The sequence below is a fragment of the Micropterus salmoides genome, unplaced genomic scaffold (genome assembly GCF_014851395.1).
Source record: "Micropterus salmoides isolate LMB-PRFRI ecotype aquatic unplaced genomic scaffold, ASM1485139v1 Ms_hic_scaffold_3210, whole genome shotgun sequence".
In the NCBI taxonomy this organism is placed as follows: domain Eukaryota; kingdom Metazoa; phylum Chordata; class Actinopteri; order Centrarchiformes; family Centrarchidae; genus Micropterus; species Micropterus salmoides.
The window spans coordinates 1-23,106 of NW_024042497.1; the positions used below are offsets into that span (position 1 = coordinate 1).

The 23,106-nt window shown below is 45.4% G+C and overlaps 1 protein-coding gene across 1 annotated transcript; it reads left to right on the plus strand.

The window, feature by feature from the left end:
• The first annotated feature begins 4,865 nt into the window (after nucleotides 1-4,865).
• ppp2r5d (protein phosphatase 2, regulatory subunit B', delta) lies at nucleotides 4,866-22,781 on the plus strand. The gene is made up of 17 exons (XM_038694609.1): nucleotides 4,866-5,019; nucleotides 7,627-7,743; nucleotides 8,773-8,950; nucleotides 11,019-11,218; nucleotides 11,821-11,931; nucleotides 13,030-13,122; nucleotides 13,206-13,336; nucleotides 15,133-15,192; nucleotides 15,456-15,564; nucleotides 15,647-15,700; nucleotides 15,833-16,003; nucleotides 17,990-18,117; nucleotides 18,313-18,414; nucleotides 18,502-18,574; nucleotides 19,011-19,058; nucleotides 19,215-19,328; nucleotides 21,061-22,781. The coding sequence occupies exons 1-17, from the start codon at nucleotides 4,993-4,995 to the stop codon at nucleotides 21,196-21,198; spliced, it is 1,854 nt and encodes a 617-aa protein (XP_038550537.1). The 5' UTR covers nucleotides 4,866-4,992; the 3' UTR covers nucleotides 21,199-22,781.
• The last annotated feature ends 325 nt before the right edge of the window (nucleotides 22,782-23,106 follow it).

A 23,106-nucleotide genomic window follows, 5' to 3' on the forward strand; every position in this document is an offset into this window, starting at 1 on the left:
TGTTGATGCAGAGAGTTCACCCAGTTAAGCGTGTGAAGTAAAAGTCGCAACACGGACCAAAAAACGTCTCGGTTAGTTTGAAAGCTGCAGTTCATAAAGAACCGGCAGGTGATTCCTGTGAAACTGCATCAGGTTTTCTCCCTACGTTGTTTGACTGATGTGTGGTAAATCACTCTGTGTGAGTCAGAACAGAAGCAAACTGCTCGTCTTGTAAAATGTGTTGCTTTAAGTAGAATTTTATAAAAGTTAGTGAGGAAACAACAGCAGGTCAGTGTGATTCTTATACACAGAAATCACTAGACTCGACGTATGTAGATGATACCATTATGAGTATTAAATATATTTTGTTTTTAATGAAAATAGTTATTTGGAAAACTTTTTTCTTTCATGATCTCAACCGGGCAAGTTTTCAAACCATTTTCTATCCTTTTCCTCATTTTCATGGTTGGAGTGTAACAAAGTATATTTACTCTGGTACTGAACTCAAGTCCAAATTTGAGGTGCTTCTACTTGACTATTTCCATTTAATGCGGCTTTCTACTTCTCTGCTACACTCCGAGGTAATACTATACTTTTACTACACAACATGTGTTACTTTATGTCGTCCTCCCCTTGCAGAAAAAAACCTGTATCTCCAGGTGTTGGCGATAACCTGCAGGATGTAGAGTTCTTTTATGGGCTGGAAAAATCCTCCTCTTCCTTCAGCTCAACAAACTCTTTAACCCGCCTCGGATCAGCTGGAATATTAATCGTCACAAAGCTGAAAACATGCTGTTTTTCTGACTGTTTAGAGATGCGTGGTTCTCACAGGACAGCGACGCTACAAACACGATTATCTTATAGACCATGATGCATTGCTGCAGATTAAACTAACCAAACAGGATATCAAGGAGTTAAAATGAGCGCTTCACCTCTGCTGTTAGCTAACGTTACATACGCCACTCTTCACCAGCAGCAGCGTAATGTTGCTTCAAACTTGGGTGGCGAGAGAGCCAACAAAGCTAGCCAACAACCGACGCAAGGTCTCTTATGGTAACGATGTCAGAGTGTGTTGGCTAGTATGTTTGCTAACATCAACATCAGATTTATAGCTAGCAGCTAAACATCTCTGTGAAACCACTGTCTGATTTACTTTGCTAACAGCCAAACATCAAGCAAGAGTAACACTTTTATACAGGTAACGAGTGGAGAACAGGAGGGCTTCTTAAAGAAGAACTAACAGGTCTGTGAGAGATGGAATTCTTACTGGTTGGTAGGTGATCAAATACTTATGTCATACAATAAAATGCAATTTTTAAAAAATCATACAATGTGATTTTCTGGATTTTTTTTTTTTAGATTTTGTCTCTCACAGTTAAAGTGAATTTTGATAAAAATTACAGACTTCTACATGCTTTGTAAGTAGGAAAACCTGCAAAATCAGCAGTGTATCAAATACTTGTTCTCCCCACTGTAATGAGTTATTACTGACTAGTCCAACAGAAAGGCCAGCCCCCCGCCTATCCTGCAGCATTTCAGCTCTTTTACCCAGTAAAAGCCAGTCTGAGCTTTACTCGCGTCTGGTCTCTTGCTTGTTTCTCTCTTTTTCTCTTCCTCACTTCCTCTGACGTCGTCTTCGGTGTCTTCGCAGCCTCTGCCATGATATCCATACTGAAACTAGAGAGCTAGCATGTTCCAAAGAACTCACACTAGACATTATATATTTCTTGCTTCTTTTTATAGCTTGCTGAAGACTTGTGTTGGTGTGTTAGATTTCCTGCCCAAGATTCCAGGAGCTGGGGCCGGAGTAACAATGACAGACGCCATTCTCCCTGTAAGTCAGTGTGGCATCAAGATTATTTTGATAATACTACATAATGTTGCTTGAATGCATCAGTAATATTAATCCAGAAACATCAAATACAGCGGGTAAAATTAGTGAACACGTCACCAAATTTTCTGAACTGTTTTTTTTTTTTTTTTTGGATTTCTTGGGTTGTGACTAACATCTGGCTAAAATTTCACGTCAATAGCACCTTTAGAAATGTTTTCTCAGAAAAATGGTGACATGTTCAATAATTATTTTACCTGCATTTTAATAGTGAACACCATACACACGACAGGAATAGTTTACTGCCATGTGAGTACTTTTACCTTGATACATTAAGTGCATTTAGGTGATAATACTTGTAGTAGAGCATTTTCACAGTGTGGAAATAGTACTTTTACTGAAGGAGCTGAGTACTTCTGCCACTGACTATAATCACATCAACTTCATCATATTGATGTAAAAAAACAATTCTGCTGATCAATTAGCAACATGCTGCTAATCTAAAAATAAGCCAGACCTAATACGCGTGAATGACAGACATGAGTGTATAAATCAGTGTGAACGGAGCTCAGGCCTCGCAGCTGTCAGTCCATCAGTGTGCAGCCTCGTTCAGATGATGCTGTGATGTTGGACTGACAGTTCAGTCTTTGCTAGAAAACCTCCATCTGGCCGCAGGTTTGTGTTTTTCTTTGATGCATCTGAGTGAGTGTTTGATGTGCTGATGCCTCTTTTGAGTTGAAGAAATGTAACGCAGATTAAATGTGAGTTTGCTTCTTTCTGCGACGTGAACTCTGGAGAGTGGACTCTGCTTCAGGGTGGACGTGGAGGACGAGGCTCCTGCAGGAAGGTAAGACGAGCAGCTGGATCCAAACACCAGTGAGGACGTGTTCTCTGATCATGAAGATATGTGTAGATTTACATTTAGTTTCATATTTAAAGCTGCTCTGTGGTGCTCAGAGTTTGAGAAGTTTGGCTTTTGTGGAAAAGTGTTGCAGCAAACAAAGATCTGGACTCAACCAAACCTTTTTGCTCCACAGCGATCAGCTCATTTAGATGCTTTTAGTCTGACTGTGACGTGTTGTCACCCTCAAACTGAAGCTCATCTGATAAGTCATTATTAAAACGCGATGTATCCCGTGATGCAGCAGAAAGACGTCTGAGAGGATGAAAGCTAAAGTTAACTATGAGAAGTAGTTGTCGACTGCATGACAGGATCTTATATTATACGGAGGAAGTGTAAATAATCCTTTTAACAGAGTCATGAAATGATTCATGAAAGAAGAATCACTGTGAGGACTGTTGATATATTAAATGTGATTGATAAATAAATAAAGTTGGACTGAACTGAATGACAAAGTGTTGTGATGGAGTGAGATGTTTTTAAAGCCTGCTGCTGCCTGTCAGACCCCACTGAGGGATCAGAACCACCTCTTCACTTTTTAAACCTATGAAACACTGAACATCTTATTTGATCCCTGCTGTGGATTCATTATCTTTTTATTTTACAAGGCAAGTTCATTAAGAACAGATTCTTACTTACAGTAACGGCCTGGCAGGAGACAAAGGCCTCCTGGAGGGAACGGGATTAAATTAAAATAACAAACAGAAGAGACAACAAAATGAAGGGATAATAAAACACTGCAAGAAACATAATAACAGACGATAATCTACAGAGAGGAGACGGAACAACCAGGGCACAAGAGTTCAATGAAACAAGCAGGGCAACGTGACATAAAAAACAGGAGTTTGTGATTGTGCGTCTAAAAGTGGCCGTGGTGACTTCAGAGTTGTGTATTTATCCTGTTAACAGATTCAGCTGTAGGTGACGCCACAGTGCTGAAGGACCAGTCAGTGACGCTGCTCTGATTAAAGTTAATATAAAAGGTCTTTCAAACATATTTTATAAACTCTTCATATGCTTTGTGTGTAGAAATCTTACTGTGTAGTTACTAAATGTAGTGAAGTAAAAAACTCTCCCTCAGATGTGGCGTAGAAGTAGAAAGAGGCATGAAAATAAAATACTCAAGTAAAGTACAGGTACTTCAAACTTAGTGCTTAAGTACAGCAGGGGAGACCGGGGATGGTTGTAACATTCCTGTCTGTATCTCAGAGCTCTTTTAAACCAGGGCGTTCAAAATGTGATAGAAAGTAGTTCCATGTGTCTGCTGTTAAAGGGGCTATTTGTAGTTTTTCAATGAAATCACAACGGGCTGCGTATCACCAGGATTGTTGTAGCCCATTTTGATGTGTGTTATATGTTGTGTGGTAAGTTGTATAGGGGTGAAGCTCTTCCACCTGCACACCGGGGGCATAGGCAGAGAATCATGGTCGTAACAGAGGCTATATGAGGAAGTCACAGGTGAATAGCTAAGGGGAATTATGATCTGGGGAAGCCACACAGTTTTTCAACCGCGCTTGCGTGCATGTGCGTATGTTCGAGATAGATTGTGTCGTGTCCTAGCCTTAGCATCGTGTTTACTGTTTTTTTGCATACGTACAAGCTCGATTTACATCCGTAATGCTAGCAGCAGTGTTTTGTAAGTAATTTTATTCTGCATAAAAGTGTAAAGTGTTAACCGCGTGCCATGGCAGACGTGAGTTTTTGCACCGTTACGCGTTGGAGACAACTTCAAATTCCCTCAAGTCGCTTTTTTTTGTGGTACGATCGCCACTACAAGTATCATGTCAAAACTGTGGATTTAGCCTGCAAGAAAGGATGTAATGGTACTTTTCTGAGTACTCTCATACTTTTACTAAAGGAACATTTTCAGTACAGAACCATTACTTGTAACAGAGTACCATTACTTTGTGGTATAGGTACTGAATACTGTTAATACTTGCCTGTTATATTACCTGTGTGGTGACGCATTAAACACATATGTTCAGTAGAACTGTTATTCTAACGGAATAAATGATCATATTATGTCTGTGGTTGAAGGTTTTGTGTTGCTGGGGAGGAGGACTGAAGTCTGTCCTCGCCCGCGTCACTAAACTCACGGGCAGCCAATCAGAAAAATCCCTTCACGCGTTGCTAGGCAGGTCAGCGCGGCATCAGCCAATCGGATTGTCCGGAGCGGCGACGGGCGCAGGGAGCTGAGACAGACCGAGTGACAGCGTCCGAGTCCCGGGGAAGAACATCACGGAGCCTCCGTGGAAAAACCAAACCCTACACCGCAGTCAAGATGCCGAACAAACCCAAGAAGGAGAAGGTGAGCCGGCGGCTACGTGGGCCGTGTGACAGCTCGGTGTAACGGCGCGGAGCAGCCGTTAGTTCAGCTGATGGAGACTTTACCTTTCCCGAGTAGCGGCTAGCTTACATGCTAAGGCCCCGCTAGCAGAGGACGGCTAAGCTAACAGCTAGCTGCAGAGTTTCTAGCAGCATTTAACGTGTGTGTCTGCGGCTGTCAGCCGGTCAGACACGGTATTTAGTGAAAACTCCACCTCAGCTGCGGTGTGCAGTGGTTAACACGGCGAAGTGGGACGTTAGCATGCAGGCTAGCTTGACATTAACGGTCTGCTGGAGGTGGAGCTCCGGGGAGGGACCGCTGCATGTCCCCCTTAAATTATTCATCCTCTAGAAAACAGGCAGGGCTCGCAGATAAACCTGTGTGATGACTGTGACTCATACATTTATGTCTGCCTCCGTGAAATATGTGATGCTAACCAGCAGAGAGCAGGCGAGCCGTTAGCTCCGCCAGACTCCTTTAGCTTTTCAGCTGATTTAATCATGTGGAGAGCGTCTGATGGCCGGAGACTCAGCACGGGATCCGGATGGGTTTGGACTGTGCACAGCCAGCTGGTGTGTTAACATCCCTGCCGATTATTTCCCCCAGTCATCCATCACCTCTATGGTTGACTTTGTTTCCCCTAGACAGCCATTGGTTTAATATTTGTCATGATCCTTTAAAGAAATTCATTATTTAGTTGAGTTCAATGTGACATCTTAAACGTCTTGTTTATTCCAAAACCTGGAGGGATTAGGTTTTTAATGATATTAAACCGAAAGCTCCAGTTCATTTATGTGACAGTCAACTTTAAACCTCACTAACCAACGTGACACAGGGACACTAGGGACATCACGATACCGATACCAAGTGGACCCCAGAGTGAAAAATGAAAACAATAAAGGATGTCCAGGACAGATGAGAGGTGGTTTGATGCCAGTAGATTCATAAATGAGCGAGCTATTGAAATTACAACCTTACACTGTGCATATTAAATAATTTAATAAAATATTTAATTTTCATATCTTTTCTTTAGAAACTCTCAGGTGTGAAATCTCTATGTATACTGGCCGCGGTCCCTAACTCCTCCTGCAGTAACAGGAGCGTTGGACGGACGTTCAGTTCTTAGAGCTGCAAACTGCATCATCACCTTTGGTGATTTTCAGGTGATCAAACTGTGAAACGTCTGCCTGAATCAGCTCTCCAACAGAACTGGGAGAACTCAAGGCTTTGACACAGAGTTACTGAAGGTAACAACTGGTGCGTTCGCTGTCGCTTTACCTGCTCCGTGCTTCTAAATTATCCACTGTGTCCGCGTCTTGTAACGTAACAGATAACAACTCTCTGTGTTTCTCTGCAAATGCTAAAATGGGTGGTCAAATATACCTGTGCGGCTCGCCCCAAGCAAAGTCAATACGATGGAAACACTGACCTGCCCAGGTAGCAAAAGGTGGGCGAGACATGACCATCTGTAATATAAGAAACTCTTTCATATGAAAATGAACTTGTAACCTGAATATCTGCTGGTGATATTGAGCCTTACGTAAAAGGAAGAATGACAGCATGTGTTTTAACGGCTGTGAATAAAAACTAAATCTAAAAACAGGCTTGGTGAGCAGAAGAAGTACGAGGCTTTAGAGCTTCAGTCCGCCGGCTGCACGTAGTTCAGAGAAAACATGAAGATCCTGATTATTGATCTCTAATCAAAGTGCTGAGACAAACAGGAACAGAGCAATCACAGTTTTGCAGTGTGCGTGTCAGGATCACATTCGCCTCGTGCTAACCTGTAGTGCAACTAGTGTGGTTACCCATGAAGCATGCTGCAGTGGATCAGAAACATGCCTTTGGTGTGGGAGATCGGGGGTTCGATTCTCAACACTTAACCCTTCGTTGCTCCAGAAGGCGTGCACCTCTGACATATATAGCAATTGTTTTGGATAAAAGCATCAGTTACGGTCGGCTGCTGCATCTCCTCTAACAGTCTCCTGTAGGAGTCCAGCAGGCCGGCGGCGGGCTGTTATTGATCCTGTAGTGCTCCTGATCCTGCTGAGTACAAACAGCTCGGGTATCAGTATCAGTCTCTGTGCGGATCAGGTGGACACTCTCCTCTCGCTAATGAGCCGCTGACGCCATCAGTCAGCAGTGAGAGTGGAAACGCTTCAGTGTTCGCCACGGGATTATCTGAGACTGCGGGGGGGGGCCTCGGAAATGCAGTAATCTGGTCCACTTTGAGAGGTTAAATCTATGAAAACCTTTGTGCTCAACAAATTTATTTAATTTAGTTTTCCCAGCAACCCAAAATTAAAAACTAAAGGACTCCAAAGTGTGTGAGCGTGCGAGCTGACAGCAGCTCTTTAATGTTACTATGAGAAGTGTAAAAATATTCCTGTTCATTTTGAAACTATGGTGGGACAAATCAGACTGTGGCAGGCGCCGTGGTCTCTGTAAGTAACGTGAAACGCTGGTACCATCCTCCAGCTCCAAACCTCTGCGGGCCAGAAAGAACCAGGAATCTGTAGCAGCCCCGCCTGAAACATTTCCCAGTTGTAATTTGTTTTGCTGTTGTTGTCTTTTTATTCTGCGTGTGAACAGGAAACAACCAAATCTGCCAAAAGCAGCATGAAGAACAGTAACAGCAGCAGCAGCAGCAGCAGCAGCAGCAGCAGCAGCAGCAGCGGGAAGGATGCTTCCTCCGAGAACTCAGACGAGGTGAGTCTCTGCAGTCTGACAGCGGCGTCTCCGGCTCGCCACGCAGCTCGGCGTCACGCGTTCACCACACTAAAGCGATTCCCACAGTGTGGAGCTGCCTCTGGGGGTGCGCCACAGTAAAAATGTGATGGTGGTGTAGTAGTATAATAACTACAGCAATTATCTTTTGGTGGAATTTTCATGAAATAAAAACTTGAATAGGAAAGTAATAATATATAACGTTACATCGTGATGTTTGCTGTGTTTAAGCGCAGTGAGAAGGTAACGGGTCACTTTCAAGAGTGTCACTGAGTGAAACCCCGTAGCTGTGACTTCAGGCATGTTCACACTGGTGTAACAGGGACACTGTGCTGCTCGGCGTCACAGAAACACATTTTCAGATATTTATATATATATATATATATATAATTAACTAAAAGCATCAGCTAAATGAATTAATTGTAGTCTGGACTGTGGAGGACTGTAGTCTGGTAATATTACAACTTTTTGTGGAAGAGACGGACGTGCAGCTGAATGAAGGACAGCATGCACGTTGGTGTGAGGACAGTTTAAAAGCTGCTGAATCCAGAGGAGTCACACACCAAGCTCAGAGATCTGAAGTGGGAAACATTCTTCAAATAAAATGTCTGTATAGGTGACAGGAGGCAGTCCTTGTCCTGATGGGGGACAGAGGTTCAGGTGTAGTTTACCTGCAGGAACAGAGACGGTGTCAGAGTCCTGTCTGGATCAAAGATCCTTTCTCTGCCTTCATTAACCTGTTGAACAGACCAGGTGATGTTGGTGATCAGGCAACAGAACCGGTTTCTCTTCATGATGTGAAGTCCAGCAGACGTGCAGAGAGCTGCTGCTGAACACAGCTGTCATTAATTGTTCACCAAAACCATACAAAGGATAGTCCATCTGAACCTGTTGTCCCTGAACGCCTCATGTCATCATAAACCTGGTGTTAATACTGGCTTATTACAGAGAAATCACTGGGGGAACAGATGTTCAGAAGTGTTGTAACTCTAAACCTGTGTGTGTGTTCAGTCGCAGCAGCAGCAGAGTGGCAGTAAGCGTCCCAGTAACAGCACGCCTCCTCCAACTCAGCTCAACAAGATCAAATACTCTGGAGGACCTCAGCTGGTGAAGAAGGAACGCCGCCAGAGCTCGTCCCGCTTCAGCCTGACCAAGAACCGAGAGCTGCAGAAGCTGCCTGCACTCAAAGGTAGACCTAGACTACTATAGACCCGACACTAACCAACACCCAGCACTAACCTGGACCCCCACCAACCTAGACCCGACACTACCTTAGACCTGACACCACCCTAGACCCGACACTACCTTAGACCCGACACTACCTTAGACCTGACACCAACCTAGACCCGACACCACCCTAGACCCGACACTACCTTAGACCTGACACCAACCTAGACCTGACACCACCCTAGACCCGACACTACCTTAGACCTGACACCACCCTAGACCCGACACCACCCTAGACCCGACACTACCTTAGACCTGACACTACCTTAGACCCGACACTACCTTAGACCCGACACTACCTTAGACCTGACACTACCTTAGACCCGACACTACCTTAGACCTGACACCACCCTAGACCCGACACTACCTTAGACCCGACACTACCTTAGACCTGACACCACCCTAGACCCGACACTACCTTAGACCCGACACTACCTTAGACCTGACACCACCCTAGACCCGACACTACCTTAGACCCGACACTACCTTAGACCCGACACCACCTTAGACCTGACACCACCCTAGACCCGACACCACCCTAGACCCGACACCACCCTAGACCCGACATCACCTTAGACCCGACACTACCTTAGACCTGACACCACCCTAGACCCGACACCACCCTAGACCCGACACCACCTTAGACCCGACATCACCTTAGACCCGACACCACCCTAGACCCGACACCACCCTAGACCCGACACTACCTTAGACCTGACACCACCCTAGACCTGACACCACCCTAGACCCGACACCACCCTAGATCCGACACTACCTTAGACCTGACACCACCCTAGACCCGACACTACCTTAAACCCGACACTACCCTAGACCCGACACCAACCTAGACCCGACACCACCCTAGACCCGACACCAACCTAGACCCGACACCACCCTAGACCCGACACCACCCTAGAACCGACACCACCCTAGACCTGACACTACCTTAGACCCGACACCAACCTAGACCCGACACCACCCTAGACCCGACACTACCTTAGACCTGACACCAACCTAGACCGACACCACCCTAGACCCGACACCACCCTAGACCCGACACTACCTTAGACCCGACACCACCTTAGACCCGACACCACCCTAGACCCGACACCAACCTAGACCCGACACTACCTTAGACCTGACACCACCCTAGACCCCACACTACCTTAGACCCGACACTACCTTAGACCTGACACCACCCTAGACCCGACACAACCTTAGACCCGACACCAACCTGGACCTGACACTACCTTAGACCCGACACCAACCTGGACCCGACACTACCTTAGACCCGACACTACCTTAGACCTGACACCACCCTAGACCCGACACTATCTTAGACCTGACACCACCCTAGACCCGACACTACCTTAGACCCGACACCAACCTGGACCCGACACTACCTTAGACCCGACACCAACCTGGACCCGACACCACCCTAGACCCGACACCAACCTTGACCCGACACTACCTTAGACCCGACACTACCCTAGACCCGACACCAACCTTGACCCGACACCACCCTAGCTTATGCTTCAGTGGGTGGTGGGAATCTTAAAGTAGGTATTGGTCTGTGTGTGGGGGTTCCCTGTAGACTCCAATGTCCGGACTCCTGTCCTCCTCAATGTGGACGGCACAGTCCACAAGTCTCTTGGACGGATGAGGGATGAAACGTATTCAAGTATCTTCAACCAAGACCAGTTGCCCTTGATTTTAACCTTCCTTTGAGAACCATGACCTAGATGACAGAGAACCTTCACAGACATGTAAAACAACAGCTCAGTATCTGATCAACTTATATGAAGTGTGTGAAATATAAATGAGAATAAATACACGTCAGGAAGTCTTTAAATAGACTTCATCTGTACCGAGTACAAGCAGCTTTTAATGAATCTTCAACAGTACGATCAGGGTCTTCTCTGACCTCCTTTCTTATCGTGAACAGAGGTTTATTTGAACGGTGAGCAGTTGTTAGTGGTCCAGTCTTCTTCTGTGGCGTTGGCTGACCACCACCCCCCTGTCCTCCTCAGACTCCCCCCTGATGGAGCGTGAGGAGCTGTTTGTTCAGAAGCTGCGTCAGTGCTGCGTCCTGTTCGACTTCGTCAGCGATCCGCTCAGCGACCTCAAGTACAAAGAGGTGAAGAGAGCCGGACTCAACGAGATGGTGGAGTACATCACGCACAACAGTGAGGTGGTGACCGAGTCCATCTACCCCGAGGCCGTCGTCATGGTGAGAAACCATACACACACTTTTATAAATCTTTTAGTCCTAATGAACTTAGTTCCATCCTCAAATCAGGTCTGAACCCTCAAGCAGGCCTTTAAGAAGTCAGGATGAACATGTCTTTGAGAAAAGTGTTGTTTGCCTGCTGGCTAGCTTGCAAAGCACCCGACCCTAAATCCTATCCCTCCAGGTGGCGGGCCCGTAGGGGGCGGCTCCCTGTAGATCTTTTGGGCTGTGCCCCGTGGGTCAAAACCTGGCCCCCAGAGGCTTGGCGACAAGCTCCCCTCCTGCTGCATGTAGGGTCCATGATATAAATAGTGAAGTAAAAACTCATTTAAATGACTTGATGTTCTGCTGGGCTGCTTCATCTCTAATAATGCATCAGGATTTATTTGTAGATTATGTTCAACAGTAATCTCATTTATTAAATAATGTAGTGCAGTAGAAGCATAACGTAGCAGACAATGGAAATACTTAGTAAAGCACATGTACCTCAAAGTTGTACAAAGTGCAGTACTTGAGGAAATCCATTAACCACCCCTGATGTTTAGGGAGGGAGGAGGTGTCTCCTGGTCGCTCTGTTAGTAACAGCTGTGTGTGGTTTCCAGTTTTCAGTGAACTTGTTCCGGACTCTTCCTCCGTCCTCCAACCCGACCGGAGCCGAGTTTGATCCTGAAGAGGACGAACCGACGCTGGAGGCTGCCTGGCCTCACCTTCAGGTACACTGAGTGTGTGTGTACCGGTGAAAGCCCAGAGCTTCATCTTGGAGTTACGGTCGTGTTTTGACATCAGACAGTGTGAAACCTGTTTCTACATTATCCAGCTCACAGGTGTTTTCAATAAAGCTGCGTTTTAACAGCCAGGACACCGGAGCCCACAACCATCTTGTTTTTGCTGACCTCTGCTGGTTTAACTGTTGGTTTACTGATGTGAACTTCCTCATACTCAGAACCAGGGATGCAAACTGAAAAAGGTGATAAAGTGACTTCTGCCCGTGGCCTGGCTAATTTCCTATTTAGCCCTCCGCCAACTTGAATGGGGGTAAAATAGTAACTGTGTGGATCTAGACCAGTGTTTCTGCATCAGGGACCCCTATACTGACAGAAATTAGACCACGGACCCCATCTGATAGGGTTTTGGCTTTTAGATGTTTTATTACAGAACAGAATAGTCGTACATTGTGTCACTGTGTTACTCATTGATGTAAATAGTAAATAGTGAAAATAAATTATTCTCCTTTTGGCTTGGGACCCCTTGGAACCCACTCAAGGACCCATGGGGGTCCCCGGACCCCACTGTGAGACTTTCCAAATGTTTTCGACCAAATGGATGTGAAATGAGTCATTTCACGGGGCTTGACAAGCTAAAAAATATGTATCCTCTGTTTTACACTAGTAAAAGTGGCTTCAAGGTGCAGACCCACTCCCACCCCCACATCAACACACATCACATAAATGGCCTATTTTATAGTTTGCACCCCTGCTGTACTGGGAAAGACTGGTTTCCAGTAACGTGCACTTCACTACTGCGACACAGTTAGATTTTAAAGTTCTACTTACTGATTGATGACATTATAACTGGGTGGATGAGTGTGTAATGATCTTTGTTCTCAGTGAGACGTCCTGAATAAATAACTGATGATAAAATAAAAACTATGGTAAATCTGTGTGTGTTTGTGCTTACCTTTGCCCTGCTGTTTGTCTGCAGGTGTCCCAGTGCAGTTATCATTACTATTAGCTGCTGGACCCTCCTTATAATTATGGTGTGTTGTTGTGTTTTTAGAGAGCAACATGTCTGCCGTGTGTTTGTCTCCACAGCTGGTGTATGAGTTCTTCCTTCGCTTCCTGGAGTCTCCAGACTTCCAGCCAAACGTCGCCAAAAAACACATCGACCAGAAGTTTGTAATGTCGGTAAGATCTTATCTCTGAGACTCCAAACGAATGAAAATGACGGTGATTCAGACGGAACGCTGACTTTTTGTTTAACATTAAAGCTGCTGGAGCTGTTTGACAGCGAGGATCCCAGAGAGAGAGACTTCCTGAAGACCATCCTCCACCGGATCTACGGCAAGTTCCTCGGCCTCCGGGCCTACATCCGCCGCCAGATCAACAACATCTTCTACAGGTCAGAACACAAGCACCACGAAACCAGATACAGATTGACCGACATACTTGTACAGAATCAAAAACACCTGCGGAACCCATACAGAACCACAAACACGTACAGAACCATGTGCAGAACAATGTAGAGAACCACAAACACATACAAAACCACAAACATGTAGAGAACCACAAACACGTACAAAACCACAAACACATAGAGAACCACAAAAAGGTACAGAAGCACAAACAGGTAGGGAACCACAAACACGTACTGAACCATTTAGAGACACACTAACATTACAGAAGCACAAACATGTACTGAACCACAAACAGGTACAGAAGCACAAACACGTACTGAACCATTTAGAGACCCACTAACATTACAGAACCACAAACAAGTACAGAAGCACAAACACGTAGGGAACCACAAACATGTACTGAACCACAAACACGTAGGGAACCACAAACATGTACTGAACCATTTATAGACACACTAACATTACAGAAGCACAAACACATACAAAACCACAAACACTTAGAGAACCACAAACGCGTACAAAACCACAAACACATAGGGAACCACAAACGCATAGAGAACCACAAATGCGTACAAAACCACAAACACATAGAGAACCACAAACACTTAGAGAACCACAAATGCGTACAAAACCACAAACGCGTACAAAACCACAAACACATAGAGAACCACAAACATGTACAGAAGCACAAACGTACTGAACCACAAACAGGTACAGAAGCACAAACAGGTACTGAACCATTTAGAGACCCACTAACATTACAGAACCACAAACAAGTACAGAAGCACAAACACGTAGGGAACCACAAACATGTACTGAACCACAAACACGTAGAGAACTACAAACATGTACAGAAGCACAAACATGTACTGAAGCACAAACAGGTACTGAACCACAAACATGTACTGAACCACAAACACGTAGGGAACCACAAACATGTACTGAACCATTTATAGACACACTAACATTACAGAAGCACAAACACATACAAAACCACAAACACTTAGAGAACCACAAACGCGTACAAAACCACAAACACATAGGGAACCACAAACGCATAGAGAACCACAAATGCGTACAAAACCACAAACACATAGAGAACCACAAACACTTAGAGAACCACAAATGCGTACAAAACCACAAACGCGTACAAAACCACAAACACATAGAGAACCACAAACATGTACAGAAGCACAAACGTACTGAACCACAAACAGGTACAGAAGCACAAACAGGTACTGAACCATTTAGAGACCCACTAACATTACAGAACCACAAACAAGTACAGAAGCACAAACACGTAGGGAACCACAAACATGTACTGAACCACAAACACGTAGAGAACTACAAACATGTACAGAAGCACAAACATGTACTGAACCACAAACAGGTACTGAACCACAAACAGGTACAGAAGCACAAACACGTACTGAACCATTTAGAGACCCAGTAACATTACAGAACCACAAACAAGTACAGAAGCACAAACACGTAGGGAACCACAAACATGTACTGAACCACAAACACGTAGGGAACCACAAACATGTACTGAACCATTTAGAGACCCAGTAACATTACAGAACCACAAACGCGTACAGAAGCATAAACACGTAGGGAACCACAAACATGGTCTACGGTGATTGGTTCACAGGTGACTGTGAAATGAACAAGTCACATGACCTGTGTTTACTCATGAAATACCGTGAAGTAAAAACCAGAGTGTCTGATGAGAACCCAGTGTTCCCAGTCTGTGTAACTGGTTGGTCTGGTTGTTTTACAGATTCATCTATGAGACTGAACATCACAACGGCATCGCTGAGCTGCTGGAGATCCTGGGGAGGTAACGTGCACACACAGAGTGTTAAACTGATGTCAGGTCAGCTGCAGCACAGCTCAGGGCAGGATGCCTCATCCCTGCAGTGTTATGATGGTACACATTCATGTGAAGTGGCTGCAGTGCAGTGTTGTAAAGCCCCTTCTGTCATAGAGTGGCTCTTTGTTCCTGACTGACTGGTGACATCAGATATTACATTTTAAATAAGTGGTTTAAATTTCACAGGGCTCCCAGAAGCAGAATGACTGAACTGTTTAATTCTTCCTCAGCATCATCAACGGCTTCGCTCTCCCTCTGAAAGAAGAACACAAGATGTTTCTGATCCGAGTTCTTCTGCCACTTCATAAAGTCAAGTCTCTCAGCGTCTACCACCCTCAGGTCAGAGCGCCGCCTGTCTGTCTCTTACTGACGACTCAGGACATTATAAATCTGTTTCTGACGTTAACCCGTGTGTCTGCAGCTGGCGTACTGCGTGGTCCAGTTCCTGGAGAAAGACAGCAGTCTGACGGAGCCGGTGAGTCCGGCACATTAACAGGAACACGGAGTGAGAGCTCGGTGTGAAACGCCGCTGTGGGCAGCTGTTGGTGAGGGGAGAGGTGTGTGAAGGAGTCTGACTTCCTGCCGCCTGTGACCTTTGACCCTGCAGGTGATCATGGGTCTGCTGAAGTTCTGGCCGAAGACTCACAGTCCGAAGGAGGTGATGTTCCTGAACGAGCTGGAGGAGATCCTGGACGTCATCGAGCCGTCTGAGTTCGTCAAGGTCCAAGAGCCGCTCTTCAGACAGCTCGCCAAGTGTGTGTCCAGCCCGCATTTCCAGGTACCAGAACCAGAACTACAATGTGAGCCTCAACCAGAACCTGCAGCTAAACTACCAACAGGTGGAAGAAGTACTCAGATCTTTTACTTCAGGAAAACTAGTCCCGCAGTCAAGTCCAGAATCCGCATCAAAATATACTTCAAGTATCAAAAGTAAGGCTGGGCACGTTAACGCGTTATTAACTCATTAATAATTCAACACCGACAGTTATTTTATCGCACGTTAACGCAGTTTAAAATTATTGTTTTTTTGAAAGTCCGTTGTTCACTGGCTCTGAATAATCAGCCACCCAAACGAGCAGCAGAGGCCTCGGCAGACTACGCTGGACGCAGCGTGTGGGAGAAATAAGACAAGCGCTCTGCGAGCAAACAGCAGGCGCTCTATTGAGAGTAACCGTGGCAACACTGCTGTAACCTATTACACTTAAGTTAAAAATTTCAGGTTACATAACTTTACCTGATAGGCCGTCATCTAGTTTTTGCGGGACGCTCTGCTGTGTGAACTCCCTCCTGTTGATGTCCTATTCAGTAAACAGTAATAGACTGTGGAAACTCCCAAACAGCGAGTCTCTCTTCCAGTGATTCGTGCTGCGCGTCACGTACAAAGTTCAAGACAATTCAACTTCGGCGATGGTCGTTCGTGTGTGTGAGGCGAGCACTTCCCCTCACTCTGGCAGCGACACTTCCTGCTGAACACAGACTGTTTCTGCTGCTCCCTGATAAAAGAAAAATGTTTCTGCTGATACCTGCTCAGAAAACTGGACACTAACTTGTTTTATCAAGCTAGATAAAAGGTAACGCCCTGGCAGAGACAACAGCTTTGGTTTAATATTTGATTTGATCACATTAATGTTTAAGTTGAGATTTAACAGAAATATTTTATTGCTGCTGTGTAAAGGGAATACTGCTGGGAAACAGCTCCTTATTTGTTTAAAGTGTTTGCAAACCACACGTTTTTGCACTTTGTGTTTATAGCAGGACATTTAAATTGTGTGCGTAAAAGTACTCATCATGCAGAAAAACATGATGCTACTGGATTTTAATATTGATGGTTCATGACTTTAATTAGATTCTGCTGTCCAGTTTGTGAACTTCCTGTAACGCTGGGCGATGAGGCCAAAACACGTGTTTCTGAACTGTGATCTTTTCCCTCTGAGGTGAAACGACCTGTACAGCCATGAATTTCTGTTTGCACCATTAAAACACAGAACTGTGATTGTAAACTCAGCAAAGCCATCTGGGCGGCTGCATCACACTGTCGGTCGGTCCACGAGGTCACTGAGGTTCTGTGAAGTTTGGAAACACAAGTAAGAGGAAGTTAAGTTCTGCAGCCTCTGCGGGAGGACTGCACAACATATCGTTTCAGCATCGCCGTCGCAGCGTGCCCAGGCGCTGCAGTCACATCGCAGAACGACGTCAAGCAGGTCAAAATAACTCCTCAGCTTTTTTACTGCTTGATACAAAAGGAAAACTCCCACAGTTCTCATTTCCATCACTCATCTATAAGAGATGTCTGATTGAACACAATTAACTTTGATCTCAGGGTTCGTGGATACACAACCACCAATCACAAGCAAGCCCCGCCCCCGTTAGCTTCCAATATGTTTCCTGCCTTGAAGCATCTTCAGAAAAATAGGAAATTCTTCAGATCAGTTATTTTTCCCACCGGGTCACCCCGGTGATTCCAGGATGCTCATTTCTTTTCAAATAGATAAAAATTAAAGTCAGCCGGTGAAAAGTCCTGTAGAAATCGCAATGTCAGTTTTTCCAAATATCGTGCAGCCGTACTCTGGGATTCTCCTGAGATGTAGAACATGAACGCCTTAAATCCTGATCTGAAGTCGTCGGGCTGCATAAAGTTTGATCTCAACCTGTAACAGTGCATCCCCATTTATTCCTTGATCGTGTTATTAATCTGTCAACCAACATGGCCGCTGCTGTGAGGGGATGAACTCTGACCTGATGATGAAGGTGTGTGTGTGTGCAGGTGGCGGAGCGAGCTCTGTATTACTGGAACAACGAGTACATCATGAGTCTGATCAGTGACAACGCCGCCAAGATCCTCCCCATCATGTTCCCCGCCCTCTACAAGAACTCCAAGAGCCACTGGAACAAGTAACGCACACGCACACACACACATGAACATAATGAATCCCTGCTGATGGACAACAGGATCAGGACTCCACAGAGTGTGATGCTCTGAGCAACACACTTGTTAGGTTCAGTTAAAGTTTTGAGTTTTCACTCAGAACAGTCTAATTAACGAGCTGCTCTGAGGTTAATTAATCTAAATTAATGGTTCCTCCTCAGGACCATCCACGGGCTGATCTACAACGCTCTGAAGCTCTTCATGGAGATGAACCAGAAGCTGTTTGACGACTGCACGCAGCAATACAAGGCCGAGAAGCAAAAGTAACACACACACACACACACACGCGCACAGCAGGTTCACCTGGTTCACCTTCCTGCAGGTGTGACCGAGTGTGTTTGTGTCTGCAGAGAGAAATACAAGCTGAAGGAGAGAGAGGAGGTCTGGCACAAGATAGAGGAGCTGGCCCGACAGAACCCCCAGGTACTCTCCTCACCTGTGTGTCCTCTCCTAAATGTAAATGCTCCGTACTTGTATAGTGCCTTTCTAGTCTTTTCGACCACTCAAAGCGCTTTTACACTACATCTGCATTCACCAGTCACACACATTCATACACTGAGCCTAAGTGCTCAAACGGAAACTAACATTCACACTCACTCATACACTGGCGGAACAGCCGCCAGGGGCAATTCGGGGTAAAGTATCTTGCTTATGTGCAGCCTGGAGGAGCCGGGATTGAACCGCCGACCTTCCGATTAACGGCCAACCCGCTCTTCCTCCTGAGTGTCTCCTCACCTGTGTGTCCTCACCTTTTTTATTGTCTCATGAAGCACTTTGTTACATTTATTTTGAAAAGTTCGTCATTAATGAAGTTTTTATTATTATTTTATTTACGTAACTACGTGTTCCTGTCTTTCAGAGCAATAAGCTCCACCCCCTCCGCCCTGGACTCCACCCACAGGAAGAGGTTTGTGTTTCTGAATATAAAGGGGGCGTGGTCTCTGTTACTTTAAAAGTGTTGCATTATGGGTGTAGCCTTAATGTCATTAAGCTAGTGAGTTTGTTGGCTCATGTTACAAATCAAATACTTCATCTTAAGACTTTACATCATGTGTATTTGCAGTACATGCTGTACAGCGACAGTACTACTGTGGCTGTGTACTCGATGGAAACAGAGACTCCAACAGCTGAAGACATCCAGCTGCTGAAGAAGACCGTGGAGAGCGAAGCCTCACAGGTACAATCAGTCAGTCAACCAATCAGTCAACCAATCAATCAACCAATCAGTCAGTCAACCAGTCAGTCATTCAATCATTCAATCAGTCAGTCAACCAGTCAGTCATTCAATCATTCAATCAGTCAGTCAACCAGTCAGTCAATCAATCAGTCAACCAGTCAACCAACCAATCAGTCAGTCAATCAATCAATCAAGTCAACCAATCAATCAACCAATCAGTCAACCAATCATTCAATCACTCACTCAACCAGTCAGTCAAGCAATCAGTCAACCAATCAATCAATCAAGTCAACCAACCAACCAGTCAGTCAGTCAACCAATCAGTCAACCAATCAGTCAGTCAGTCAACCAGTCAGTCAACCAGTCAGTCAACCAGTCAGTCAGTCAGTCAGTCAGTCAGTCAGTCAGTCAGTCAATCAGTCAGTCAGTCAGTCAACCAATCAATCAGTCAATCAATCAGTCAGTCAGTCAACCAATCAATCAGTCAGTCAACCAATCAATCAGTCAGTCAACCAATCAATCAGTCAATCAATCAGTCAGTCAGTCAGTCAACCAATCAATCAGTCAATCAATCAGTCAGTCAGTCAGTCAACCAATCAATCAGTCAATCAATCAGTCAGTCAGTCAACCAATCAATCAGTCAATCAATCAGTCAGTCAGTCAACCAATCAATCAGTCAGTCAACCAATCAGTCAACCAGTCAGTCAGTCAGTCAGTCAACCAATCAGTCAGTCAGTCAATCAGTCAGTCAATCAATCAGTCAGTCAATCAGTCAGTCAACCAATCAGTCAGTCAACCAATCAATCAGTCAGTCAATCAATCAGTCAGTCAATCAATCAGTCAGTCAGTCAATCAGTCAGTCAGTCAATCAGTCAGTCAGTCAGTCAATCAATCAGTCAACCAATCAATCAGTCAGTCAACCAGTCAGTCAGTCAGTCAATCAGTCAGTCAGTCAGTCAGTCAACCAGTCAGTCAGTCAACCAGTCAGTCAATCAATCAATCAATCAAGTCAACCAATCAATCAACCAATCAGTCAGTCAACCAGTCAGTCAGTCAATCAGTCAACCAGTCAGTCAATCAATCAGTCAACCAGTCAACCAACCAATCAGTCAGTCAATCAATCAAGTCAACCAATCAGTCAACCAATCATTCAATCACTCACTCAACCAGTCAGTCAAGCAATCAGTCAACCAATCAATCAATCAAGTCAACCAACCAACCAGTCAGTCAGTCAGTCAACCAATCAGTCAGTCAGTCAATCAGTCAGTCAATCAGTCAGTCAATCAATCAGTCAGTCAGTCAATCAGTCAGTCAGTCAACCAGTCAGTCAGTCAGTCAACCAATCAATCAGTCAGTCAACCAATCAATCAGTCAGTCAGTCAGTCAATCAATCAGTCAGTCAGTCAGTCAATCAGTCAGTCAACCAATCAATCAGTCAGTCAGTCAGTCAGTCAGTCAACCAATCAGTCAACCAATCATTCAATCACTCACTCAACCAGTCAACCAATCAATCAATCAATCAAGTCAACCAATCAGTCAGTCAGTCAACCAGTCAACCAATCAGTCAGTCAGTCAGTCAGTCAGTCAGTCAGTCAGTCAGTCAGTCAATCAATCAATCAATCAATCAATCAATCAATCAATCAATCAATCAATCAGTCATCCAATCAATCAGTCAGTCAACCAATCAGTCAGCTGCTCCTCTAACCCGGTCTCTCTCCGCCCCCCCTCTCAGGGTATGAAGGACCTGAAGAAGGACAAGGTCCTGATGAGGAGGAAGTCAGAGCTGCCGCAGGACGTCTACACCATCAAAGCTCTGGAGGCTCACAAGAGAGCCGAGGAGTACCTGACAGCCAATCAGGAGGCTCTCTGACCGGGGGAGGAGGTCCCTGAGCCCGACTCCGCACCCCTCCTGTCCGTCTCTCTGGGGAGGAAGTTGAAGCTGTCGTGGAGAAACTGGTCTGGGGTCAGATCAGGACTAAAACAAAAAACAAAGCTGGCCTCTGGCCCCCGGGGGCCGCTAAAGAGCGGGACTCTGTAGAGCTGTTTCAGCGTGTCAGTGGTCATGTGACGATGACATCATCCACTTCATCAGCTTCAAAATCACAAACGGCCTGCAGGCGGCACAAAGACCGGAGGTCCCTGAACGCATCACCACTGGGCCTTTTCCACTTCGGGAACCGAACCACCTGTGAATGAATGTTGCCGTCTCCTTCCAGGTTCTTCCAGAACCTTCCAGGTCCTGTGAAGCTCCAGGTTTCATGGCGTTGAGTTCCTGCAGTGGAAAAGAGCTCTAACGCATCTCCTTTGTCCTGTGACACCTGAACGCAGCACAGATGAGTTCACTGACTCGCCCAGTCCTCCGGCAGCAGCTTCACCCCAGAGCCCCGCCCCCTCCACCCAACCTGACCAATCACTTGTCAGCATGGATCTGAGCTGGACTCTGAAGCGGCTTCACACGGACCGATGATGATGAGGAGGAGGAGACACAGTGAATGTAGACGTCCAATCAGCTTTCAGCAGAACCAAGAGGAAGTTTGATTCATTTCCTGTTTTGTTTGTTTTGATGTTTGTCGTCATGATGTCATCAAGTTTAGACCAATGAGAGAAGTCGTTTGCATGATCAAACCTTTTATTTTGTCGTTAGTCTGAACACGTAAAGAACAAAACCCCTCGAATCTGAACGTCTCATCAGGTCAGAGGTCAAACACCAAACTGCCGTGATATGTTCAGGGGCTGTGGGAAATTATGCAGACTGTGAAATAAGCTTCTGGTGTGAATATTAACCGGTTTCAGTGAATCCACGAGACGCTGTCACTTTATTCTAATTTCACTAATCAGAACAGCGAAGTCACTTCCTGCGTCTCGTTTCACGTTAAAGCTTTACACGGGCCGACCGCATGGATGCTTTTATTGTGAAGTACAACAGGAAACGGGTTGTGTCACAGACGTCCGACAGCAGAACTTCACTGCTGTCATGAAACCTTTAAAGGATCTTTAGAGTTTTCAATCAGACGCGTCAGGATCAGTCACTTCCTGTAAATGCGTCTGTAAATGTGAACGCTGTTCCTGCAGACCCACTTCCTGCGCTCAGACCGGCTGCGGCTCGACCCGAGTCTGGATCAGTTCCACACGGCTGCTATCGGAGCTGCAAACGGTTCAGACGTGTCGCTGATCGACGTGCTAAACAAACGCTTCAGCTGCAGAACCAAACTAAATGTTTCACACACATAAACATACGTGTGCGTGTCTTTAAGTAGTTGAATGATACGCTTTCATGTAACCTAAGACTCAGATTCCCATGATCCTTTGCGGTCTGGGTCGTGTTTACACGAACAAGCGTGTGGCGCTGCCTGAAAAGTTCGTAACGAAGAGAAAACGTTGAGGATCGTTGTTTTCGTTTCACCGCCACAGACTTGTTTTCACTAACTGCAGCAGAAATGAATTTAAATCACTGAAGAAAAACTACAAACGTCATTAAAGTGCATTTTTCTTCAAACTCGCCGTCGTCCAGAAAGCAGTTAAAGAAAATGTGTGAAATTCAGTTTCTTAGATGCAAAGTTCAGTCACACTTGTGATAGAAGCTCAGAGTGAACTGAGAGACACGACCTTTAAGATGCAGGCCACGTTTTTGTGACATGAAACGCCCACGAGCAAATACTATTCCAGATTCAGTAATCCAGAGAGAGCGCGTTCAGGTCTGAGCGTTAACCTGTTCGCCATTCTTGTTTTGACTATCGAGCATTTCCTCGTGTAACCGTGTAACCTCGCTGCTGTACTG